The sequence below is a fragment of the Phoxinus phoxinus genome (genome assembly GCF_949152265.1).
Source record: "Phoxinus phoxinus genome assembly, chromosome: 15".
NCBI lineage: Eukaryota > Metazoa > Chordata > Actinopteri > Cypriniformes > Leuciscidae > Phoxinus > Phoxinus phoxinus.
The window spans coordinates 25,266,275-25,284,289 of record NC_136890.1 but is presented as its reverse complement, the minus strand read 5'-3'; the positions used below and the strand labels follow the sequence as shown (position 1 = coordinate 25,284,289).

The window sequence follows — 18,015 nt, the reverse complement described above, 5'->3', positions numbered from 1 at the left end:
GTTCCTGAGTTCATGAATCATATTTCTCTGAGAGATGCCAATACAACTGAGTTGGAAAGGTCACGGGAGATTAAAAGATCCTGTCATTCAGCTGTGAAATCACTTGTTAGATCTGTATGCCCAAGACTGAAAAGTGAAAAGAACAGGGTCAACTAAAGAAGTCAATCGACAATTCAAGAATCAACTTAAAACATCTCTTTTTTTTCATTTAGTCTATTAAGCACATCACATTATCAAATTTGAACATCTGTCAGCGGACATACACTGCACATATTTGTCCTGAGTTATCTTGATGCATGATGTTCATAGTGACATTTTTATGTTAATAGTAGCATCAAACTACTGATTTGATACTCCAACTGGCTGGACATAATAATTAGCTCAACCATGGCATGAGTTTGGGTAAGGAACTACCTGTTTCTTCCAACCAATGATAGACAGAAAGGAGGAAGTGTTTGAAAACTGTCATTCTTTTTGCTATTGAGTTTGGCGACGAAAGAAATGATGCACCTCACTTTCAAAACTTAACTTTTACCTGTTTCCAGTGTATCAACCTGAAAGCCTGTTGCAGTTTGCAGGTGCAAAGTCTGTCAAAGGAGTTGCAGACATCCACCATGCATGTGTACAAGTAGTCTCAACTCAAAGTGACGGGGATGCGATATCACTGATGGCCCGAAGACGCCGTATAAATAGTCATTTGTTAAGAGACCAGAACCATGTGAGGATGTGTTAGGTGAACTTAGAACTTGACGAAACAGCTGAACACTTCACCTAAGCTCACAGGTCCTTGTTTGGAGCCCATCTCTGCAAGTTTCACATGTCCTTTGGTTTTGTCTCTCTCCACCCTGCTGACAACAGATTTATCGAGAGCCATAAATCAACTCGAAGTCACCTTTCTGCTCAGTGCTCACACTACTATATTGCTTTGCACTCCATTATTATAATTCTTAGCAGTTCAATTTGAACATATCATTTGAATTAATAGAAGTAGATATAATCAATAGACACATAAATCATTTGCAAAAGTGTTTTTCAATCAAATATAAACGTAAAGCGATTTGGCTAAATTCAATCCATAGTAGGCTACCCATGACACAGTTAGCACGCGAGTTTAACTAGAGAGAGAGAGAAAACAGCATGACCTTCAGGATGTCAATGATGTTGATGCTATTGTGCAGCTTGTTCCTGCTTTGCATCAAAATCATGAGTAAAATGAAGCACCAAAACCTCAATTCTAACTTTGTGAAATCACATAAGTTTTACTTCGATGAAATATGCAGATCTACATGTTTACCAGCACTGAGATGTGTTTCTTTGATAGAGTGCCTGTCCGTTTGTTGATCTGAGATAATCCTTTAAACCCTAGTCTGGGGGCTGTCTCAGTTTCAGCCCAGACCAATCACAGATCCACATGTCTAACTGGGGCTACAAAATCCCCTTCTCCCATTAGTTGTCCTTGACACATCTAAAGCACATACTGTCTTTTCACCTCTATGTATGGACCCCAACATCCCACAGCAGACACGGAGAAGAATTCTTATGCAGGGAAACTTGTTAGCTTCACTTAAAAAAACATCACAAATACATTTTTAGAAGACTGGTGCACTTGTAGGGGTCTTGCCAGCTAATTGCAGCTTGAATATATATATATATATATATATATATATATATACAATACTTTAATTATGGTTGTATAGGTATGTGCACTATCTTTCAAAGTAAGCGTGTTTGTTTTTAGTACTCCTATTCAGCAAGGATAGTTCAAATTGAAAGGAAAGAATTTTTAATTGTTACAAGAACATTCTATTTCAAATAAACCAATAATTCATCACAAAATCCTGACAAAATGTATCACGGTTTCAAAAAAATATTAAACTGCATAACTGTTTCAACATGGATGAAATGCTTATCTGGCATCAAATCAGCTTATTAGTATGATTTCTGAAGGATCATGTGACACTGGGGACTGGTGTAATCGCTGCTGAAATGTAAGTTTTGCTATCACAGGAATAAATTACATTTTAATATTCTTAAAATAGAAATCAGTTATTTTAAATTGTAATATTTATAAAATAACTGCAGCCTCTGTGAGCATAAGAGACTTACCGGCCCCAAACGTGTGAACAGTAGTGTATTATCCCTTTAGATGTAAATTTGCAGGGCATTACAACTTGTGCTTGTGCTTTATAACTAATGAAGCGGTGGACCATCAAAATGGGAGGTTTGATAAGAATTTAACTCATAACAGTTATTGAACCAAAATTGATCCTGAGATTCACATTTTAGCTGCCATTATATCTCTGATTGTTAAATCAGATTAATGTATCATCATTACTTTGCTTATGATGCTTTCTTAAAAGTTATAAAAAAAAATTGTGCATGCTATATCCCAGTTTGTTGAGGGGAAGTGCAGATATACGATGTGATACTCTGATGATGTTTTTCACACTGTGGTTTACATGCTCTTAAATAGAGATGGTATCTGTGTATTTATAGACCCACACACCCTTTTGTGCCAGCCCCTCAATTTGGATTTTAATTAACAACTGAACAAAAATATGCATACTATCATAAGATAATGATGGCATAAGCAAAGTAATACATTTATTGGTCAAAGCTACTATGGCTGATCATGTTAACTCTTATATTGTTACTTTTTTCCTTTCTTCTTGCCACCTTTGCCTCCTGTTTTTGGGGTCTCTTCATCACCCTCTTTCCCTAAGGCAGCTTTAATTCTCTTCTTTCCAAGGGGAGTCTTGGCATACCAGTTCTGTGAAGAAAAAAATATATATATATCATGAGGGTGATATTTCATGAGGGTGGCTTTTCCCTCTCAGGTTGAGACTATCACCCTAAACCATACTATCTTATTGCCAAGTTCGCTATCAACTTCAATGTGCAGTGGGAAGCCATGCTACAGTATCTGGCATTTGAGAGATTATACTTACTTTTAGCGACTCTTCTTCTTCCTGAAACACTGGGTCAATTCTAGCAAGTGGAGGCACAAACTCTGAAGCAGTTAGTGGACGTTTAGGCAACTGCTGAATGCGCCGTTCAGTCAAGATGCCACGTACCACCTGCACCATGTGACCCTGTGTGTAGCCATCGGAAATCTTTGCCAGAGAACTGAGGTCCAGGACGTTGGTCAATTCTCCTCCATTCTTTTTTATCAGCTCTTTCCACATTACTGTGAAAATATGCAGATGCATGATTGAAAACACTGACATTTTGCTTATTATTCTTTTATATATACCGGTACACTATTATTTAGATATACACTTTGGGTCAGCAAGATTTATTTTTAAAAGAAATTAATATTTTATTTAGAAAGGATGCATTTAAATTGATCAAAAGTGACACTGAATTGATTTCTATTTTAAATAAATGCTGTTCTTTTGAACTTTCTATTCAGAATCCTGAAAAAATGAATCATGATTTCCATAAAAATATTAAGCAGCACAACTGTTTTCAACATTGATAAAAATAAGAAATGTTTCTTAAGCATCAAAGCAGCATATGAGGATCATGTGACACTGAAAACTGGAGTAATGGCTGCTGAAAATTCAGCTTTTCCACAATAGGAATAGATTCACAATATTTGTTTAATATCAAAAAAATAAATGCAGCATTGGTGAGCATAAAATACATATATACTGTATCCCACACACATCTCATAACATATAAAGCCTCACCACTTAATGATTTGCTGATTTGCTGACAAAAATCTAGAAAATTAGCTTACCATATCTTGATGCATAGTCCGGTCGAGGTATGAGGATGATCTTATTGTAGAATTTGCACAAGGATTTCAGGTCTGCACTGTGTGGATCATTTGTCGTACCTACGATTAAAACACAATCTTCTCCTTTGATGGACTTGAGGATTTTGGGCAAATCTTTCTTCAGACGCTTCGGATCTAACTGTTTATGCAGAATTAAAACATCTTATTAGTTTTCATTTCAACACTAAACAGATCACAAGTAGGTTACACTCTTTACCTCCTTCTCATCTTTTGGTACTTTTTTGTAAAACATCTTTTCAGCATCTCCAATCCATATTACCGAGGGCTGCATCAGTCTGGCAACCTGCACCGAATACAGAGTACATCAAAATATCAATACTTAGCAGGCCCGTTTCACAGATTTAGGCCAATATCTAACTAAACTTAACCTTAAACACCAGATGCAGCATCATCTGCAATCCACTCTTGCCAGGGTATTTTCCAGCGACGTTTAAAGGTGAAAGGTCAAACAGATTGGCCCCTGTCTCCTGGCAAATGGCATGGACCAACATTTTCTTACCCACCCCTGATGGCCCTACTAGCAAGATGCTCTTTACCAGGGGAGCCTTCTCATGAACTGCTTGGGAACCTAGTGTAGAACAAGGAAATGTTTGTTTTTTTAGCTGGCCATATATAGCCAAAATATGAAGAGGTTTATGTTGAAGTGGCATTTCTGAAGTAAAAATATGTAAATCCAGAGCAATCAATTTACTCACCTAATGGTAAGACAGCATAAAGGGCTACAACTTGCCGAACATCAGATAATGACGGCATAGGCTCAATATCAGACTGTCGTAGAGTTGTGCCAAGGTAGCTATAGTCCCCTTTAATAAGAGAGCAGATGTGTCCAGATGTGTTATAATGGTTGTGAGTATGATTAGTAAATTGTATATACTGTATATTTCAAACAAGCATTACAGAAGAAGTGTTTATTTATTTTTTTCACCATACAATGAAACATTACCAAGATAATCTTTTAGTTGAACATTTTCTGCCTTTTTCAGCAATTCCTGTTCAACCAGCTCTTCAAACAGTGACTCGGTGGTCCTAAAAAAAAAAAATAAAAAAAAAAAAAAAAATTTTTAGATTAACATAGTTCAATATACACATTCAAAATTTTGGTGGCGGTAAGATTTTTTTAACATGTTTTTAAGTGTCTTGTGCTCACCAAGGCTGCATTTATTTGATCAAAAGTACAGTAAAAAAAAAAAGTAATGTTGTGAAGTATTATTACAATTTAAATAAAAAAAGCAGCATTTTTCAGCAGCCATTGCTCAAGAAACATTTCTTATCATTATTATCAATGTTTCTTTGTTATAGTTCAATATTATAGTTCAAAAGAACATAGTTTATGTGAAATAGAAATCTTTTGTAATGATTGCAAAAATATTTACGGTCACTTTTAATCAATTTAATGAATAAAAGTATAATTTTTTTTAGGAAAATCTGACCGCTAGCCTTTGAACAGTAGAGTATTATTTAACATATAAAGGGAAAACTTCACCCAAAATGAAATTCTCATTTTATATTTATGTATTTATGTACTCATGTAACCTGTATCTAACCTGTACCTGTACTTTCTTTCTTCTGTAGAACACAACTGGCATTTTTCCGTAATGAAATTGAATGAGTATCATACAAGTGTGTTATACTGTATATTAAAGTATTTAAAATATAGTGCATAAGTCATACAGTATGGGCCACTTTTGTGTGTGTTTTTTAAGCTTGAAAGTTGAAAGCCTTAGTCATCATATATGGCATGAAAATGAACATCCGATACAATTATTAGAATTTTATCCTTTTATGTTTCATGTAAGAAAGAAAGTCAAGTCAGGTGTGAAACGTAGTAATTAAAGGCATGAACTTTTCCTTTAATGGTGGAGAATTCCAAACTACCAAAAGAAAAATTTAAACTAACTAAAACAATAACTAAACAAAACCTATCGGCTGTAAGGTCTTTGTCCTTCTTCTTCTTCTTTCCGCTTTTTGAAGCCTTCTTTTTCTGCGTAGTCAGAAACAAAATGTACATAAAGACAGTATAATACGTGTGTTGCAAGCAGAGGCAACATCATTTCCAGTTTCTTCATTTACAATGTGTAACGTAAGACATCCAGGCAATCTCTCTGATGTTCAATAAATCCATGTAAACAGAAGGGGTTTACTGTACTTTTGCAGCACCCTTGCCCTTTCCGCTTTTTTCTTTATCCACAGCCAGCTTCCAATTAGCCAGCTCCTGTCTCATCAGTTCATCCACCTGAACAAGCAACAAAAACCAACGTCTCTAAAAGCTAGGATTAATGTTAATAAAAATGACAATAATTGTGAGGAACATGTGGCTTTCAATGTCTGATCATAAGGAAACTTTTAAAAGAAAAACGGCAGCCAATGAAAAACAGCACATACACGAAGAGCAGTTCAACACCAGTAGCCATCTTTTACAACAAGCTATAAGACATTTAATGAACCAGCAGTCACCTGTTTTCTTATTTCCACTTCAATCTCTTTTCTCTTCTCTTCTTTTATCAGCTCCAGCTCGTGCCTTTGACTAAAGTTCTTGGACTCGTTTCTGTTTTTCCAAACCTCTGCAGATCAGATGAGACAGTCACACTCTTGACACTGATATGTTGTTATTGTAAAATAAATGTTTCATTCTTCAATTTTCCTTGCCAGAAAATGTCTTGTATTCCCTCTCAAGATCTGCCAGATAGGCAGATGGTAGCATCTTCAGTCCAGGCTCTTCCTCCTGTGACAATCCAGTTATATGTAAAATATCAGAAAAAACAAGGAAAACTACACTCAATGAGAAGTACAGTAGTCATACTTGGTACTCATACTGCCTTCAGTGATGTCCTTTTCATTGTTTTCCTGTTTACAATTTTGTTCATTGGTTTTCTGTCACTTTAAGTCCTCTCCTCAATTCTTACCTCATCTTCAACATTCCCTTTCTTTCCTTTTTCTTTTATCTCTTCCTTGCCCTTTGGCTTTTTGTTGGCATCATCCTCCTCCTTTGCTGCCAGTTCTTCAGCCAGCTTCAATCCAGACATGGACATGACAGATTTTGTCAATGAAAACATGACAAACACTTCATACTGTATATTCCAAAATCATTTGATCATAATCATAAAAATACTAACCAGGATGGATAAAGACCATCCCAGAATTTTTTGTTTTTTATTCTGAGCCTTTTCTATACATAATTTTTAGTCAAGGATGAACATATATTGACATTTTCCTAATTATGTGAACATGTTTACCTCCTCAGGTGTTTTTTCTGCGAATATAAGAGCTGAACCTCCATCCTCCTCCTCTGGGTAGTCAGGAAATGAGCCTGTTGCATCACTATTCACAAGTACTGATGTTAAATTTTGTTAAAAGATGCTCAGTAAAACCCTAAGCTAATGGGTGTTATACGCAAAAAACTCTGTACAACAGGTTGCATCGATGTGGTTCAGGTTTTTTCAATGTGCTTTGTTAAATATAGAGATGTTTTACTCAAGATTACTTCAAAGGAGCAACCATAGATGAGCATAACCGATCCATCACATGCAGATTGATATCTAAAAGTTATTTTTGTTCTTTTTTTTCTCACTAAAACAACAACAACAAAAAAACAGCTAGTTTAGCTGATTACCTTAAACGTCTATAGATATCACTGTCAGTACATACTGCTGTTAACACTTTCTCCGACAAGCGGATGCAATGAGACCTGTTTGTTCATGTGATGTTTGACATAAACCTATATGATTTTTATGGTGATTCATGGTTGTGTGCAAACATTGGCAAGAGATCCCACTCACCGGCACTCTATGAACCACTGTCTGATCTGATCTTTCATGGTCTCCTTCATTTCTGGGCCCTCCACGTCCCTGAGCTGATAAATAACAGATCCGATGGACTTCTGATAGTCATCCTCATGTTCTTCTTGCCTGGTCAGCCTGTTGGCCTTGTTGTTCAGGGCAGCCAGCTCGTTTTGGGATGGATAGGACAGTTTGGGATCCATGGCCTGAAGATGGCACAGCCACAGAATCACAGGAAACAGTATTAGAGTTCCATCTACTGGTGGCAACACAATGGTGGCATACGCAACATGTAGTCAAGCTGTAGAATCACAATGAATCTTTATTTGATTATTTATGACTATCAATACAAAGCATATACCTTTGTTAATATGCTTTGCATGTAATATAAAGTACTACCATACAATATAAAGGGTAAATACACAACTATTAAAAAATATGGGGTCAGTAAGATTTAAAAAATTTAATTGATGAACAAAAGTGACCGTAAAAAACTTTTACATTGTCACAAAAAATCTATTTAAAATAAATGCAGTTCTATTCATCTATTCATTAAAGAATCTTGAAAAAAAATTATATCACGGTTTCCACAAAAATATTAAAGACATAATAAAAATCCTGTCATCATTTACTTAAACTCCAGTTTGTTCAAAATCTGTATGAATTTCTTCTGTTGAACACAAAAAATATATATTTTGAAGAATGTCAGTTGATGGGCCCAATTGACTTCCATAGTATAGTTCCTTACTATGGAAATCAATGGGGTCCATCAACTGTTTGGTGTTATGGAAATTTTACATTTAGATGTGTTTCTTTTGCTTTTGTATGGGTACAACTTGTATTAACGTTGAACTTTCATTTACTCATAAGCATTTAAAGGAATATAATCATATAAGCAAAAAGCACATTATTAAAGATATAAAATAAAGCTTTTTTAGAAATGCATAAGGTTAGAACAAGCTTGCAGGAACAATATGTTCTAAGAAGAACTAAGTAGCAAGTGACTTTTTGTACAAGTGTGAAAAGTGTGTGCGCAGCTTTGATCGAAAAGATAGACAAGATGTGTGAACAAGAGCAGCAGCTAAAGAATAGGAAACTTTTGCAGACATGACGTTGCTCAGACCAGTTAGAATTTGGGTTGGACATGAGCTAATGAGCTAAGACATCTCCATTTAAGGTAAACGAGAGACAAATCTTTATGACAAGATGCAACCCACTCAGGGTGTGTTAGGGTATATAAACTTGGCGAAAGGGACTAGCCTTCGCCTTCTCATGTCAGATGCTCTCTGCGTGAGAATGCCATGGGCCTTCTCATACTTAGACACTGTCTGTATGTTGAACGCCTATTTCATGCATGAAATAAAATACTTTGTTTAATCTCTTGAGAATCGACTTTGTCTCCTTCATCCAGGTTTTAATATTGAGGTAATTTTCCACAACAAATGGCGACGAGGATGCGATTGCAAAACCGATGATCGTCGTGAGGGGAACAGTTGACTGGCCATCCCGAGAGAACACTCTACGGCTCAAGATCCTCAAGCTTGAGGAAAGAGAATTGTTCAACTCCTCACGACGACCTAGGTGGACGCAATTAAAGAACTCACAGACAGTGAGACTCACAAGACGGTGAGAGAAAATTTAAATTATTCACATGGTGGATAAGAAAATTATTTGCGTATTGAATATTTTTTCTAAAAGGGTCAGAGTTTTGGAATAAGCGTTTCCAAACAGGGTTTGAGAATAAGCCTAAAAGTAAGTTCTCAAATGCCATGTGTTAATTCTTCTCTAAAAGGGCCAGAGTTTTGAGAATAGGTCTGATAGAAAATTTCTCAAACACCAGACAAGGTGCTCGTTCGAAGGTTCGGACATTAGAGGAGGCACTTGTTTGGGAAAGACCTGCATCGACGGAGACAGGCAATTATGAAAGTCCTAGATTGACGAATTTAGGCATGTCGTGGTGGCCACGCTGAGAGAAGAATTAACACAGTAAATATAGTGCGTGGTGACCACGCGGGGGAAAATGTTTAAATACGCAAATATAAATACTGTTGATTAAGAAGAAGGAAAGAGGAAAATTTATAGGTAAATATAAAGTAATAAAATAATAAATAAAATACGCAAATATGGATTAATAAAATTAATTAATATAGGGAAATTGAACAAACAAAATTGTTTAAGTAAAAATGTGTAACGAAAATTCAAAAAAGAAGGATGGAGAACAGGTTGATTTCTCGAAGGGTTCATAAAAAATAATGGACAAAGCAATAGGAATTTGGTATCATGAATATGTGCCGTATTTAAAAGAGCAATATGGGTTCAATGGGGGTTTAAGCGTGTCACATTTGACAAAAACAAAAGCAAAATTGGTCTACTCACGTTGTCAAGAGGAAAGACAAGACACATAGAGAAACGCATTAATGACATATCTTTGAAAAATGACGTCTGACATTGTTTCTTCTTCTCCCTATTATGGCATTGTTTTTTTGTTTGTTTTTGTTTTGTGAGAATAAGATAGGAGGACAGGAGGTATCCGGCTCATCTTCCACCTCCTCGCAATCCTAACCAGATTCCAGCAGCCGCAGAAGGACGGGGTCACGCAGTTCCTAACGCACCACACAAAGAACCATACCACCGCTCTGCAGCCCTCCAGAAAATGAAGGTAAAGACTTTGTTCTGGGATGGATTGGACAGTGACATTTCAAAAGCAATTCAAAAGAGCTGTGTCGGATGGCAACTGGCCTCGACAGCAGAAATGAGACGACACGCAAGACATCATGAAAGTGCAGCGAAAAATCAACGCAGCCAAGCAAGACAAAGACCTCATGTGGGCCCTGGTGACAATGCAAGGTGTGTATATGGGCAACAACAACTCCACCCATCACCAACAGAACCAGAGAGGCAATGGCAGAGGAAGAGGCAGAGGACGTGGTCGTGGAAAAGGATGAAACTGTCAACCATTTCAACAACAACGCCAAGAGCCCTATGATCCAGACAAATGTTTCAAATGTGGACTTAAAGGACATTGGCGTTATGAATGCCCACACGGCGAAGGCGGGGATCAGGCGGATTGAAAGGAGGAGGAGGGGGTGAGCGACGGGGTTCCTGTCTCTCCAACTGATGAGTATAATTTACCTTTATTTTCTGATTTCTGCTCTATGCAATGAAGACTTGCTTGCTAGGGTTTTTCTATAAGGCTAATACTTCTTTACCCTTGATAGAAATGACTGTTAATGACGTATCTTTACTATTTCTGCTTGACACGGGAGCTTCCAATTTGGTAATTAAAGCGACAAAGTTTGAAAAACCAGTTCCACTATCTGGGAAGACGACTTCTTCCAGAAGTGCAACTGGTCATGTGGTCATAGAACAATATTCGAAAACACTTGAGTGTTTAATTGAAGGGGAAAAATAAAATAATAATGTGCATTGTTTTTTAAATTACTAAGTTATGCCCAGTGAATTTAATGCGAAGGGATTTACTTTGTAAGTAGGGTGTTTTTGTTTACTGTGGTGATCAGGGCTTATCAGCTGACATGAGAATGACGCATGAAACTGAAAGCACAGAGGATTTTTCTCTGTTTGTATATGAATGGCAAATTTCTGACACATGTCTGACCACAAAGCGGCTCATGACAGAGTGTTGCCATCTTCTGAATCTATGAGAGACTCAGATTTACATTGCACTTCTCATGTAAGCACTGATCATGATGATGAATATGCGCAGCGATGATTTAATGTTGACATTGATAATGTTGACATAGAAATTGTGACGACTGACTATGTGTATTGGACTGACCAATGGTGTGTTTTGAATGTGAAATTGACTGACAAACAGACAGTGTTTTATGACATGGAAAATGCACAAGCCTCATATCCCTGGCCAAACCAGTGAAGGCTGAATGGCGTGACGCGGGTCCCTTCATGGCCAGGTGCCATGAACTGACCGACTGGGTCATAATAGAAAAAAAAGAATGATCTGCCAAAATGAAGGTACCAAAAATAGCCATGTCATGAGACACTGAGAGGTTTGAGAGCAGTCACAGTGTTGGATGAGGAAGTGAAACTAAACAGACTGAGTTTAACACAACTCCCTGTCATAACAGACGGGTTGGAGAGAGTTTCCAAAATGTTTATGGGCTACTGATAAAAAATGATGTCTGATTGCAGATTGTGAGCCGATTCAAATAAAGCCTAAATCTGAAAATAGGCAAAATAAAATGCAGTATCCACTAAAAAGGAAGTGGCAGTTTGTAAGTGCCAGGCTCATACTTCAGGTAGTGATGACGTTTCTAAGGAAAACAGGGTGTCAGAGTTTAGCAGCGAAGGCTGTAGCTCGACTTCCTGTTCAGATAACCACAGCAGCACGGCTGAATGAGGAACTAGGTGACAGAAGCGATGCAAACAACACGCTTCTGCCTATGATAAAGAGAGATTTACAAGGCAGGCCGTGAATATGAAAATGGACAATGGGGCCCCAGCTAATAATAATAATAATAAACCATGTTTACCTTCTCATTTTCTTTCAGGTATATGCAAGTTTGATGCATGGATTGGACCATGTCTCAAAAGGGAGGATGTTTACTATTATGCAAAATAACTGATTTACCAAAGTTTTTTCCACAGTGGCAGCAGATTTTTGCAGCAGATGTTTTGATTTGTGGTATTAACAATGTGGGCAGGGGTCAGGCAATGAGACAGGGGGGCATCCCAGGCCGCAGAGACCATTCTCAAATGTAATGTTCGATTATATTGAATTATCAAAATCTGACAAAAAGAGATACTGCATAGTGGCAGTCGACATGTTTTCAGAATGGGTAGAAGCCATGCCAACAACAAAGGCAGATTAAAAAAGGAATGGCAAAACTATTCCTACAAGAAATTATCCCACCATGGGAATTTCAAATCCTGAAAAATTATTAAGTGACAATGGTTCACATTTTGTAAACAGTGCAATTTCAGCAGTTGAAGCATTCCTGGGTACATCCGGAAGCGGGAGGAGCTAACTTACATGAGAATGAGAAAGAGGGGACGCGCACAGCTCTCACCATTTGAGATTCTGTTTGCTCGCCCACCTCAGATGGACTGGGAGGCACGAAATCCTCGAACATTGCCTGACACCACTATTTGTGAGCATGACATGTTGCAATATTGTGTTGAGCTGGATAAGGTGTTCTGTGATATCTCAAAACAGGTCCAGGCAGCAGTTCCAGAGCCAGCTGAGACGGCCCTGCACAGCTTCCGAGGAGAGTTCGTGTTGATAAAGGATCTGAGACGAAAGCATTGGAAGGCGAAAAGGTGACAGGGACCATTCCAGGTTTTGCTGACAACTCACACTGCGGTGAAAGTCGAGGAGAGGACTTCGTGGATGCCATGGGACGCACTGTCGAGAAGCATCAGCTCATGCGGGTAGCTGCAACGGAAGAAGAATCCCACTCAAAGCTAACGAGTGCCAAACAGAGATCAGACTAACCAGAGACGTGTCATCCCGTAGGTTACCAATTTGAAAACCACCGTCACTGGAGAGCAGACGAATCAATAGTAAGAGACGATCCTGCAATTTCAGGAGTGGTCAGAACTGTATCAAGGACTTTGTGGAACTTTAACGGCGTGGGCATTGAAATAACCTGTCTGATCATATCAACTAGACCTGCCCTGAGACCAAAAATACATCGAGAAACGGGACTGATATCGTCCAAACAAGAACATTTTCTCGCCTGACAAGGTTGTAATGTGTGGCAATAGGTCACTAAATCTTATCCTCTTAATTAGTGTGGCTGTAAGCCTAGCACGAGATGATAGCATATAGAGGTGAAAATGACAAAGGGAAAATGGGGTAAGACCATGTATTTTTGTAAGGATCCATGTCAAGGGCAATATGTGTACGGAGGTAATCAGGATGCTATCAGAGAGGGTCTATTGACCAAGGCGGGGTATGTCTCACTTCAGGGTGATTAAATTAGAATATTAGAGTGATGCCAGAGTTTTTGGAATTAGAAGAAATCACTGAAAATTTAGGAGAATTAATAGGGTTAATTCCATGTACTATGTAGAAATTACTGAATGTGAAAATTCTATAGAAATCAAATCAATATCTTCAAAGAAAGTCAAAAGTCAGAACCCATCAGAACACAGCACTAGAGACTTTGACAATGTATGGGCAGTGAAACCACAATTAGGCGACGTATGTTTATGTAAATTAGGGACCCAACAAGGGGCAATAATGGCTGGTACAGCACACTGTAAAACTACGATAATCATGAATAATAACAAATGTATAACATCTAATGGTACAAATATCACATGTCCAGGTGACGACAAATGTCTCGGAGAGACAACAGCTTGAACAGTATGGGCACACCCTTCCTAAGAAATGGATGGGGTGCTGTTATCCAGGACTTTTAGATGTAGGAACGGAGGTTTATTCGAAAATATGCAAAATGTTAGGAACCTCTTGTTGTTTTAATTTGACTGACGTCTATCAAAATGTATCAGACATAATAGAACCCATGAAAATGGCCATAGCCACTCCAGATGAAATGTCATCTTCACTAGATAATTGGTTCTTGGGCCTGCAGGGGTGGACGAAATTGTTAATAAGTACCATTATGCCAATCGGATGTTTGATTTTCATTTTGATTTTTCTTTTAATGATTCCATGTTTAATGAATTGTATTTCTAGAATCACGGCTAAGGCAGTGACTGTCACAATGATGAGTATGAGAATGAATCCAGGGGAATACACAACAGTGATAAGTAGAGCACCAGAGGACGAAGTTAAGGTGTTAGTGGCTGATGATGATGAGGATTATGAGAACAAGAGCGAACATGAGTTTGACTAGGAAATTAAGTAACCATGGAAAAATTTACCTGTTGTGAATTACTATGATTATGGAAGAGTAAATGTAAAATTGTGTGTATGTTCTTTGAATGAACATATGGGGGATTGTTATGGAAATTTTACATTTAGATGTGTTTCTTTTGCTTTTGTATGGGTACAACTTGTATTAACGTTGAACTTTCATTTACTCATAAGCATTTAAAGGAATATAATCATATAAGCAAAAAGCACATTATTAAAGATATAAAATAAAGCTTTTTTAGAAATGCATAAGGTTAGAACAAGCTTGCAGGAACAATATGTTCTAAGAAGAACTAAGTAGCAAGTGACTTTTTGTACAAGTGTGAAAAGTGTGTGCGCAGCTTTGATCGAAAAGATAGACAAGATGTGTGAACAAGAGCAGCAGCTAAAGAATAGGAAACTTTTGCAGACATGACGTTGCTCAGACCAGTTAGAATTTGGGTTGGACATGAGCTAATGAGCTAAGACATCTCCATTTAAGGTAAACGAGAGACAAATCTTTATGACAAGATGCAACCCACTCAGGGTGTGTTAGGGTATATAAACTTGGCGAAAGGGACTAGCCTTCGCCTTCTCATGTCAGATGCTCTCTGCGTGAGAATGCCATGGGCCTTCTCATACTTAGACACTGTCTGTATGTTGAACGCCTATTTCATGCATGAAATAAAATACTTTGTTTAATCTCTTGAGAATCGACTTTGTCTCCTTCATCCAGGTTTTAATATTGAGGTAATTTTCCACAACATTGGTTACCCACATTCTTCAAAACATCTTCTTTTGTGTTCAGCAGAAAAACGAAACTCATACCGGTTAGGAAAAACTTGAGGGTCAGTAAATGATGACAGAATTTTCATTTTTGGGTGAACTATCCCTTTAAGCAACACACCTTTTTTCAACATTGATATTAATAATGAATAACTTTTGAGCACCGAGTCAGCAAGTTAGAATGATTTCTTAAGGATCTGAAGAAAATGCTTGCCATCACAAGAATAAATTACATTCTAAATAATATTCAAATAGATTAAATTGTAGATATATTTTCACAATATTACTCTTTTTACTGTATTTTTTATCTCATAAATACAGCCTAGGCGAGCATAAGAGACTTCTTTCAAAAATATTGAAAAATCGTATCGACCCCAAACTTATGAACAGTAGTGTACATAATATCTTACCATTCCCAGAAATATCATTTCCTCTTCACGCAGCCTTTTTGTAATTTTCCTTTGCATGAAGCCTCTCCACACCTAAATAGAGATTTGAATGTACTGCATTCCTAATAGTTATATATTAACTAAAATATAACTATTTTGTGTTGACACAATAGTATATTGTACCTTCTGGATACAAACTGCAGCCTGGTCAGTGCTTACTGCCTCTTGTTCGTCAGCTTTCTTCTGTCTCTCGGAGTCTTTATGGATCTCCCTCATGAATTTTGCCCTCAGTCGGCCTTGCCGTGCTCTTTCAGCCACTTGGATGACTTTAATGGCCCTCTCCAGAGTCAACATACGCATTACATTAGGCTGGGAGAGGCAAGAGAAGTCATGTTAGACTATGAAACAATCCAACAATTATTTTAGTTTATGATGAAACAAGCAATTTAACTTACTCCTGTCTTTTCTGTAACATCCATTTGGTTTAATATAGCAGCAAACATTCTTTCTCTGTCCTGCAGCACTTTGTTTCGCTCGTGAATGAAATACCTGGGAATTGGAATCTCAAGGTCCTCCTTTGACAAACGTTAAATGATGATTTATAGATTAAATACACTTCTAAAGTTGTTTATATCATAAGTTACACTCTAATCAAACTCACAGGGGTTAATTTCAGGTCTTGAATGATGTCATCCATATAGTGGTACTCTGAAAATTCCTTTTCCACCATTTCGTTCTTGAGCTCCAGAACACGACCCATCACACCTTCCAGCACCTGCCTAATCGCACGCCTCTTTTGGGGGTGAACACTTTGGTCATAGGCCTCGTCCAGCTGCCTGAAGATCTGAGCATAGCAGACGTACAAGGTGGCAATCCTTTGGAAGAACACCACTCTGTCTCTCTCAGGGCGAAGAGGTTCATCTGGGAGTTCTTGGTCCAGCAAACAGCTGAGCTCCTCATGAGCTTCAGACCAGAGTTTATTGTATGTGCTGCTGGAGGTAAACTGTGTCTTACTCATTGGATTGTTGTGAACAAGCTAAGGTATTACTCATTTAATAAAACTAAACAATATCGTACACTTAGATTAAACATAAAGGGGCTGTATGTTTAAAAATATAAATAATTACTGACAGAGATGTTACTAAATAGTGCTCCATAGGAGTCACTGCGACTATTTTTTTAGACAATTTTTCCTTGAAATAACATTTGAAAGCACATTTACTGTGACATTAACCAACAAACCTGTGCGACATCGTTTGCTAAAATTCGCCAAACGGTTCCTTCGGATCGCAGGAGTTATGTTCAAGAGTCTGACTTAAGCTAGTTAAAACATCCACTTTTCTGAGTTAAAAATGAAGTTAACAGCTAAAACGACACTTCCGAAAACAAGTAAAGTGAATCTTGAATTAAACACATTTCTACAGCTGCAGCAGACGATCGTCTGCACGTCTGACTACCTTGGCTGAAAGTTGTTGTCAACTTGTTTCTACGGTAACGCTTACGCAGAACGGAAGAAGATCAAATGTCGAACAGAAAATTACATAAACGTTTTACTGACGTGACAGGCATCATTCCTGTACACATTAAAATAAAATAAATAAATAAACAAACAAAGATGATCAGAACAAAATATATTTTTATAGTTTGTTGTATATTTAATTGCCCCTTTAATATAGGCTATAATAATATATAATATAATATAATAGTGAAAATCTATAATATTACCTAGCTATATACATATACCTATACATATATAATATTATCTATAATATTATAATATCAATACAATTTGAGACATCAAAAGCAACAAGAAAAAACTTTTTTTTTTGACAAAACAACTTTTCAACGCTACTTCTGGTTATAAATTTGAAGGCTTCTCATTGGAGGTAAAAAGGTCGTCATAGCTAAGTTCTGCCTTCAAGTAGAACAAATGTGAGACCCATAGTATATAAATATGTTTATGTTTACCTTTATTATGTATATCTATGGTGAGACCAACAATAGTAGAGTTAGTAGGCTACAAAGTAATTAGTTACCAAATGCGAACGAGGTGATTTAAGAAACACCTTACAAAAAAAAGAGAAAAGTACCTAGCTACAAAGAAACACCTTACGAATGGCAGGTGTAGCCCTACCATATTGAAAAGGTCGTCGATTTAAATCAGTATTTAATATACATTTAGATACACAGAGTTAATATCAAGAATCATCTTTATTACGAAAAATAAAATGCTTTAAGCAAAACTATTCACTTAGGCCATACCTGTCAACATTTGGGTACTGAAATACGGGAGATCTGATCTGAACTGAACGGGGGGGTGGGGGGTGGGGGGGGGGGGGGGGTGGGGTTGCTTGGTTAGAAACAAAAAAAATTATGTGATTACTCACGATAAAAAAACTTGTTTTTTATATATTTTATAATGTC

The 18,015-nt window shown here is 37.3% G+C and overlaps 1 protein-coding gene across 2 annotated transcripts; it reads right to left on the bottom strand.

Moving 5' to 3' along the window:
- Positions 1 to 2,511: 2,511 nt before the first annotated feature.
- Positions 2,512 to 17,134, bottom strand: LOC307011922 (dynein regulatory complex protein 11). 2 transcript variants are annotated; one of them, XM_079638029.1, is made up of 19 exons: positions 16,834 to 17,134; positions 16,253 to 16,580; positions 16,047 to 16,166; positions 15,775 to 15,960; positions 15,613 to 15,684; positions 7,579 to 7,784; positions 7,036 to 7,120; positions 6,706 to 6,810; positions 6,449 to 6,524; positions 6,257 to 6,363; positions 5,949 to 6,035; positions 5,722 to 5,783; positions 4,746 to 4,828; positions 4,498 to 4,605; positions 4,171 to 4,370; positions 3,999 to 4,085; positions 3,743 to 3,920; positions 2,949 to 3,187; positions 2,512 to 2,770 (listed from the first exon to the last, which is right to left on the bottom strand). In XM_079638029.1, the coding sequence occupies exons 1-19, from the start codon at positions 16,842 to 16,844 to the stop codon at positions 2,651 to 2,653; spliced, it is 2,460 nt and encodes an 819-aa protein (XP_079494155.1). In that variant the 5' UTR covers positions 16,845 to 17,134; the 3' UTR covers positions 2,512 to 2,650. The 2 variants fall into 2 exon arrangements, with proteins under 2 accessions (XP_079494155.1, XP_079494154.1); XM_079638028.1 differs by having other exon boundaries at positions 16,253 to 16,583; positions 16,834 to 17,100.
- Positions 17,135 to 18,015: the final 881 nt, after the last annotated feature.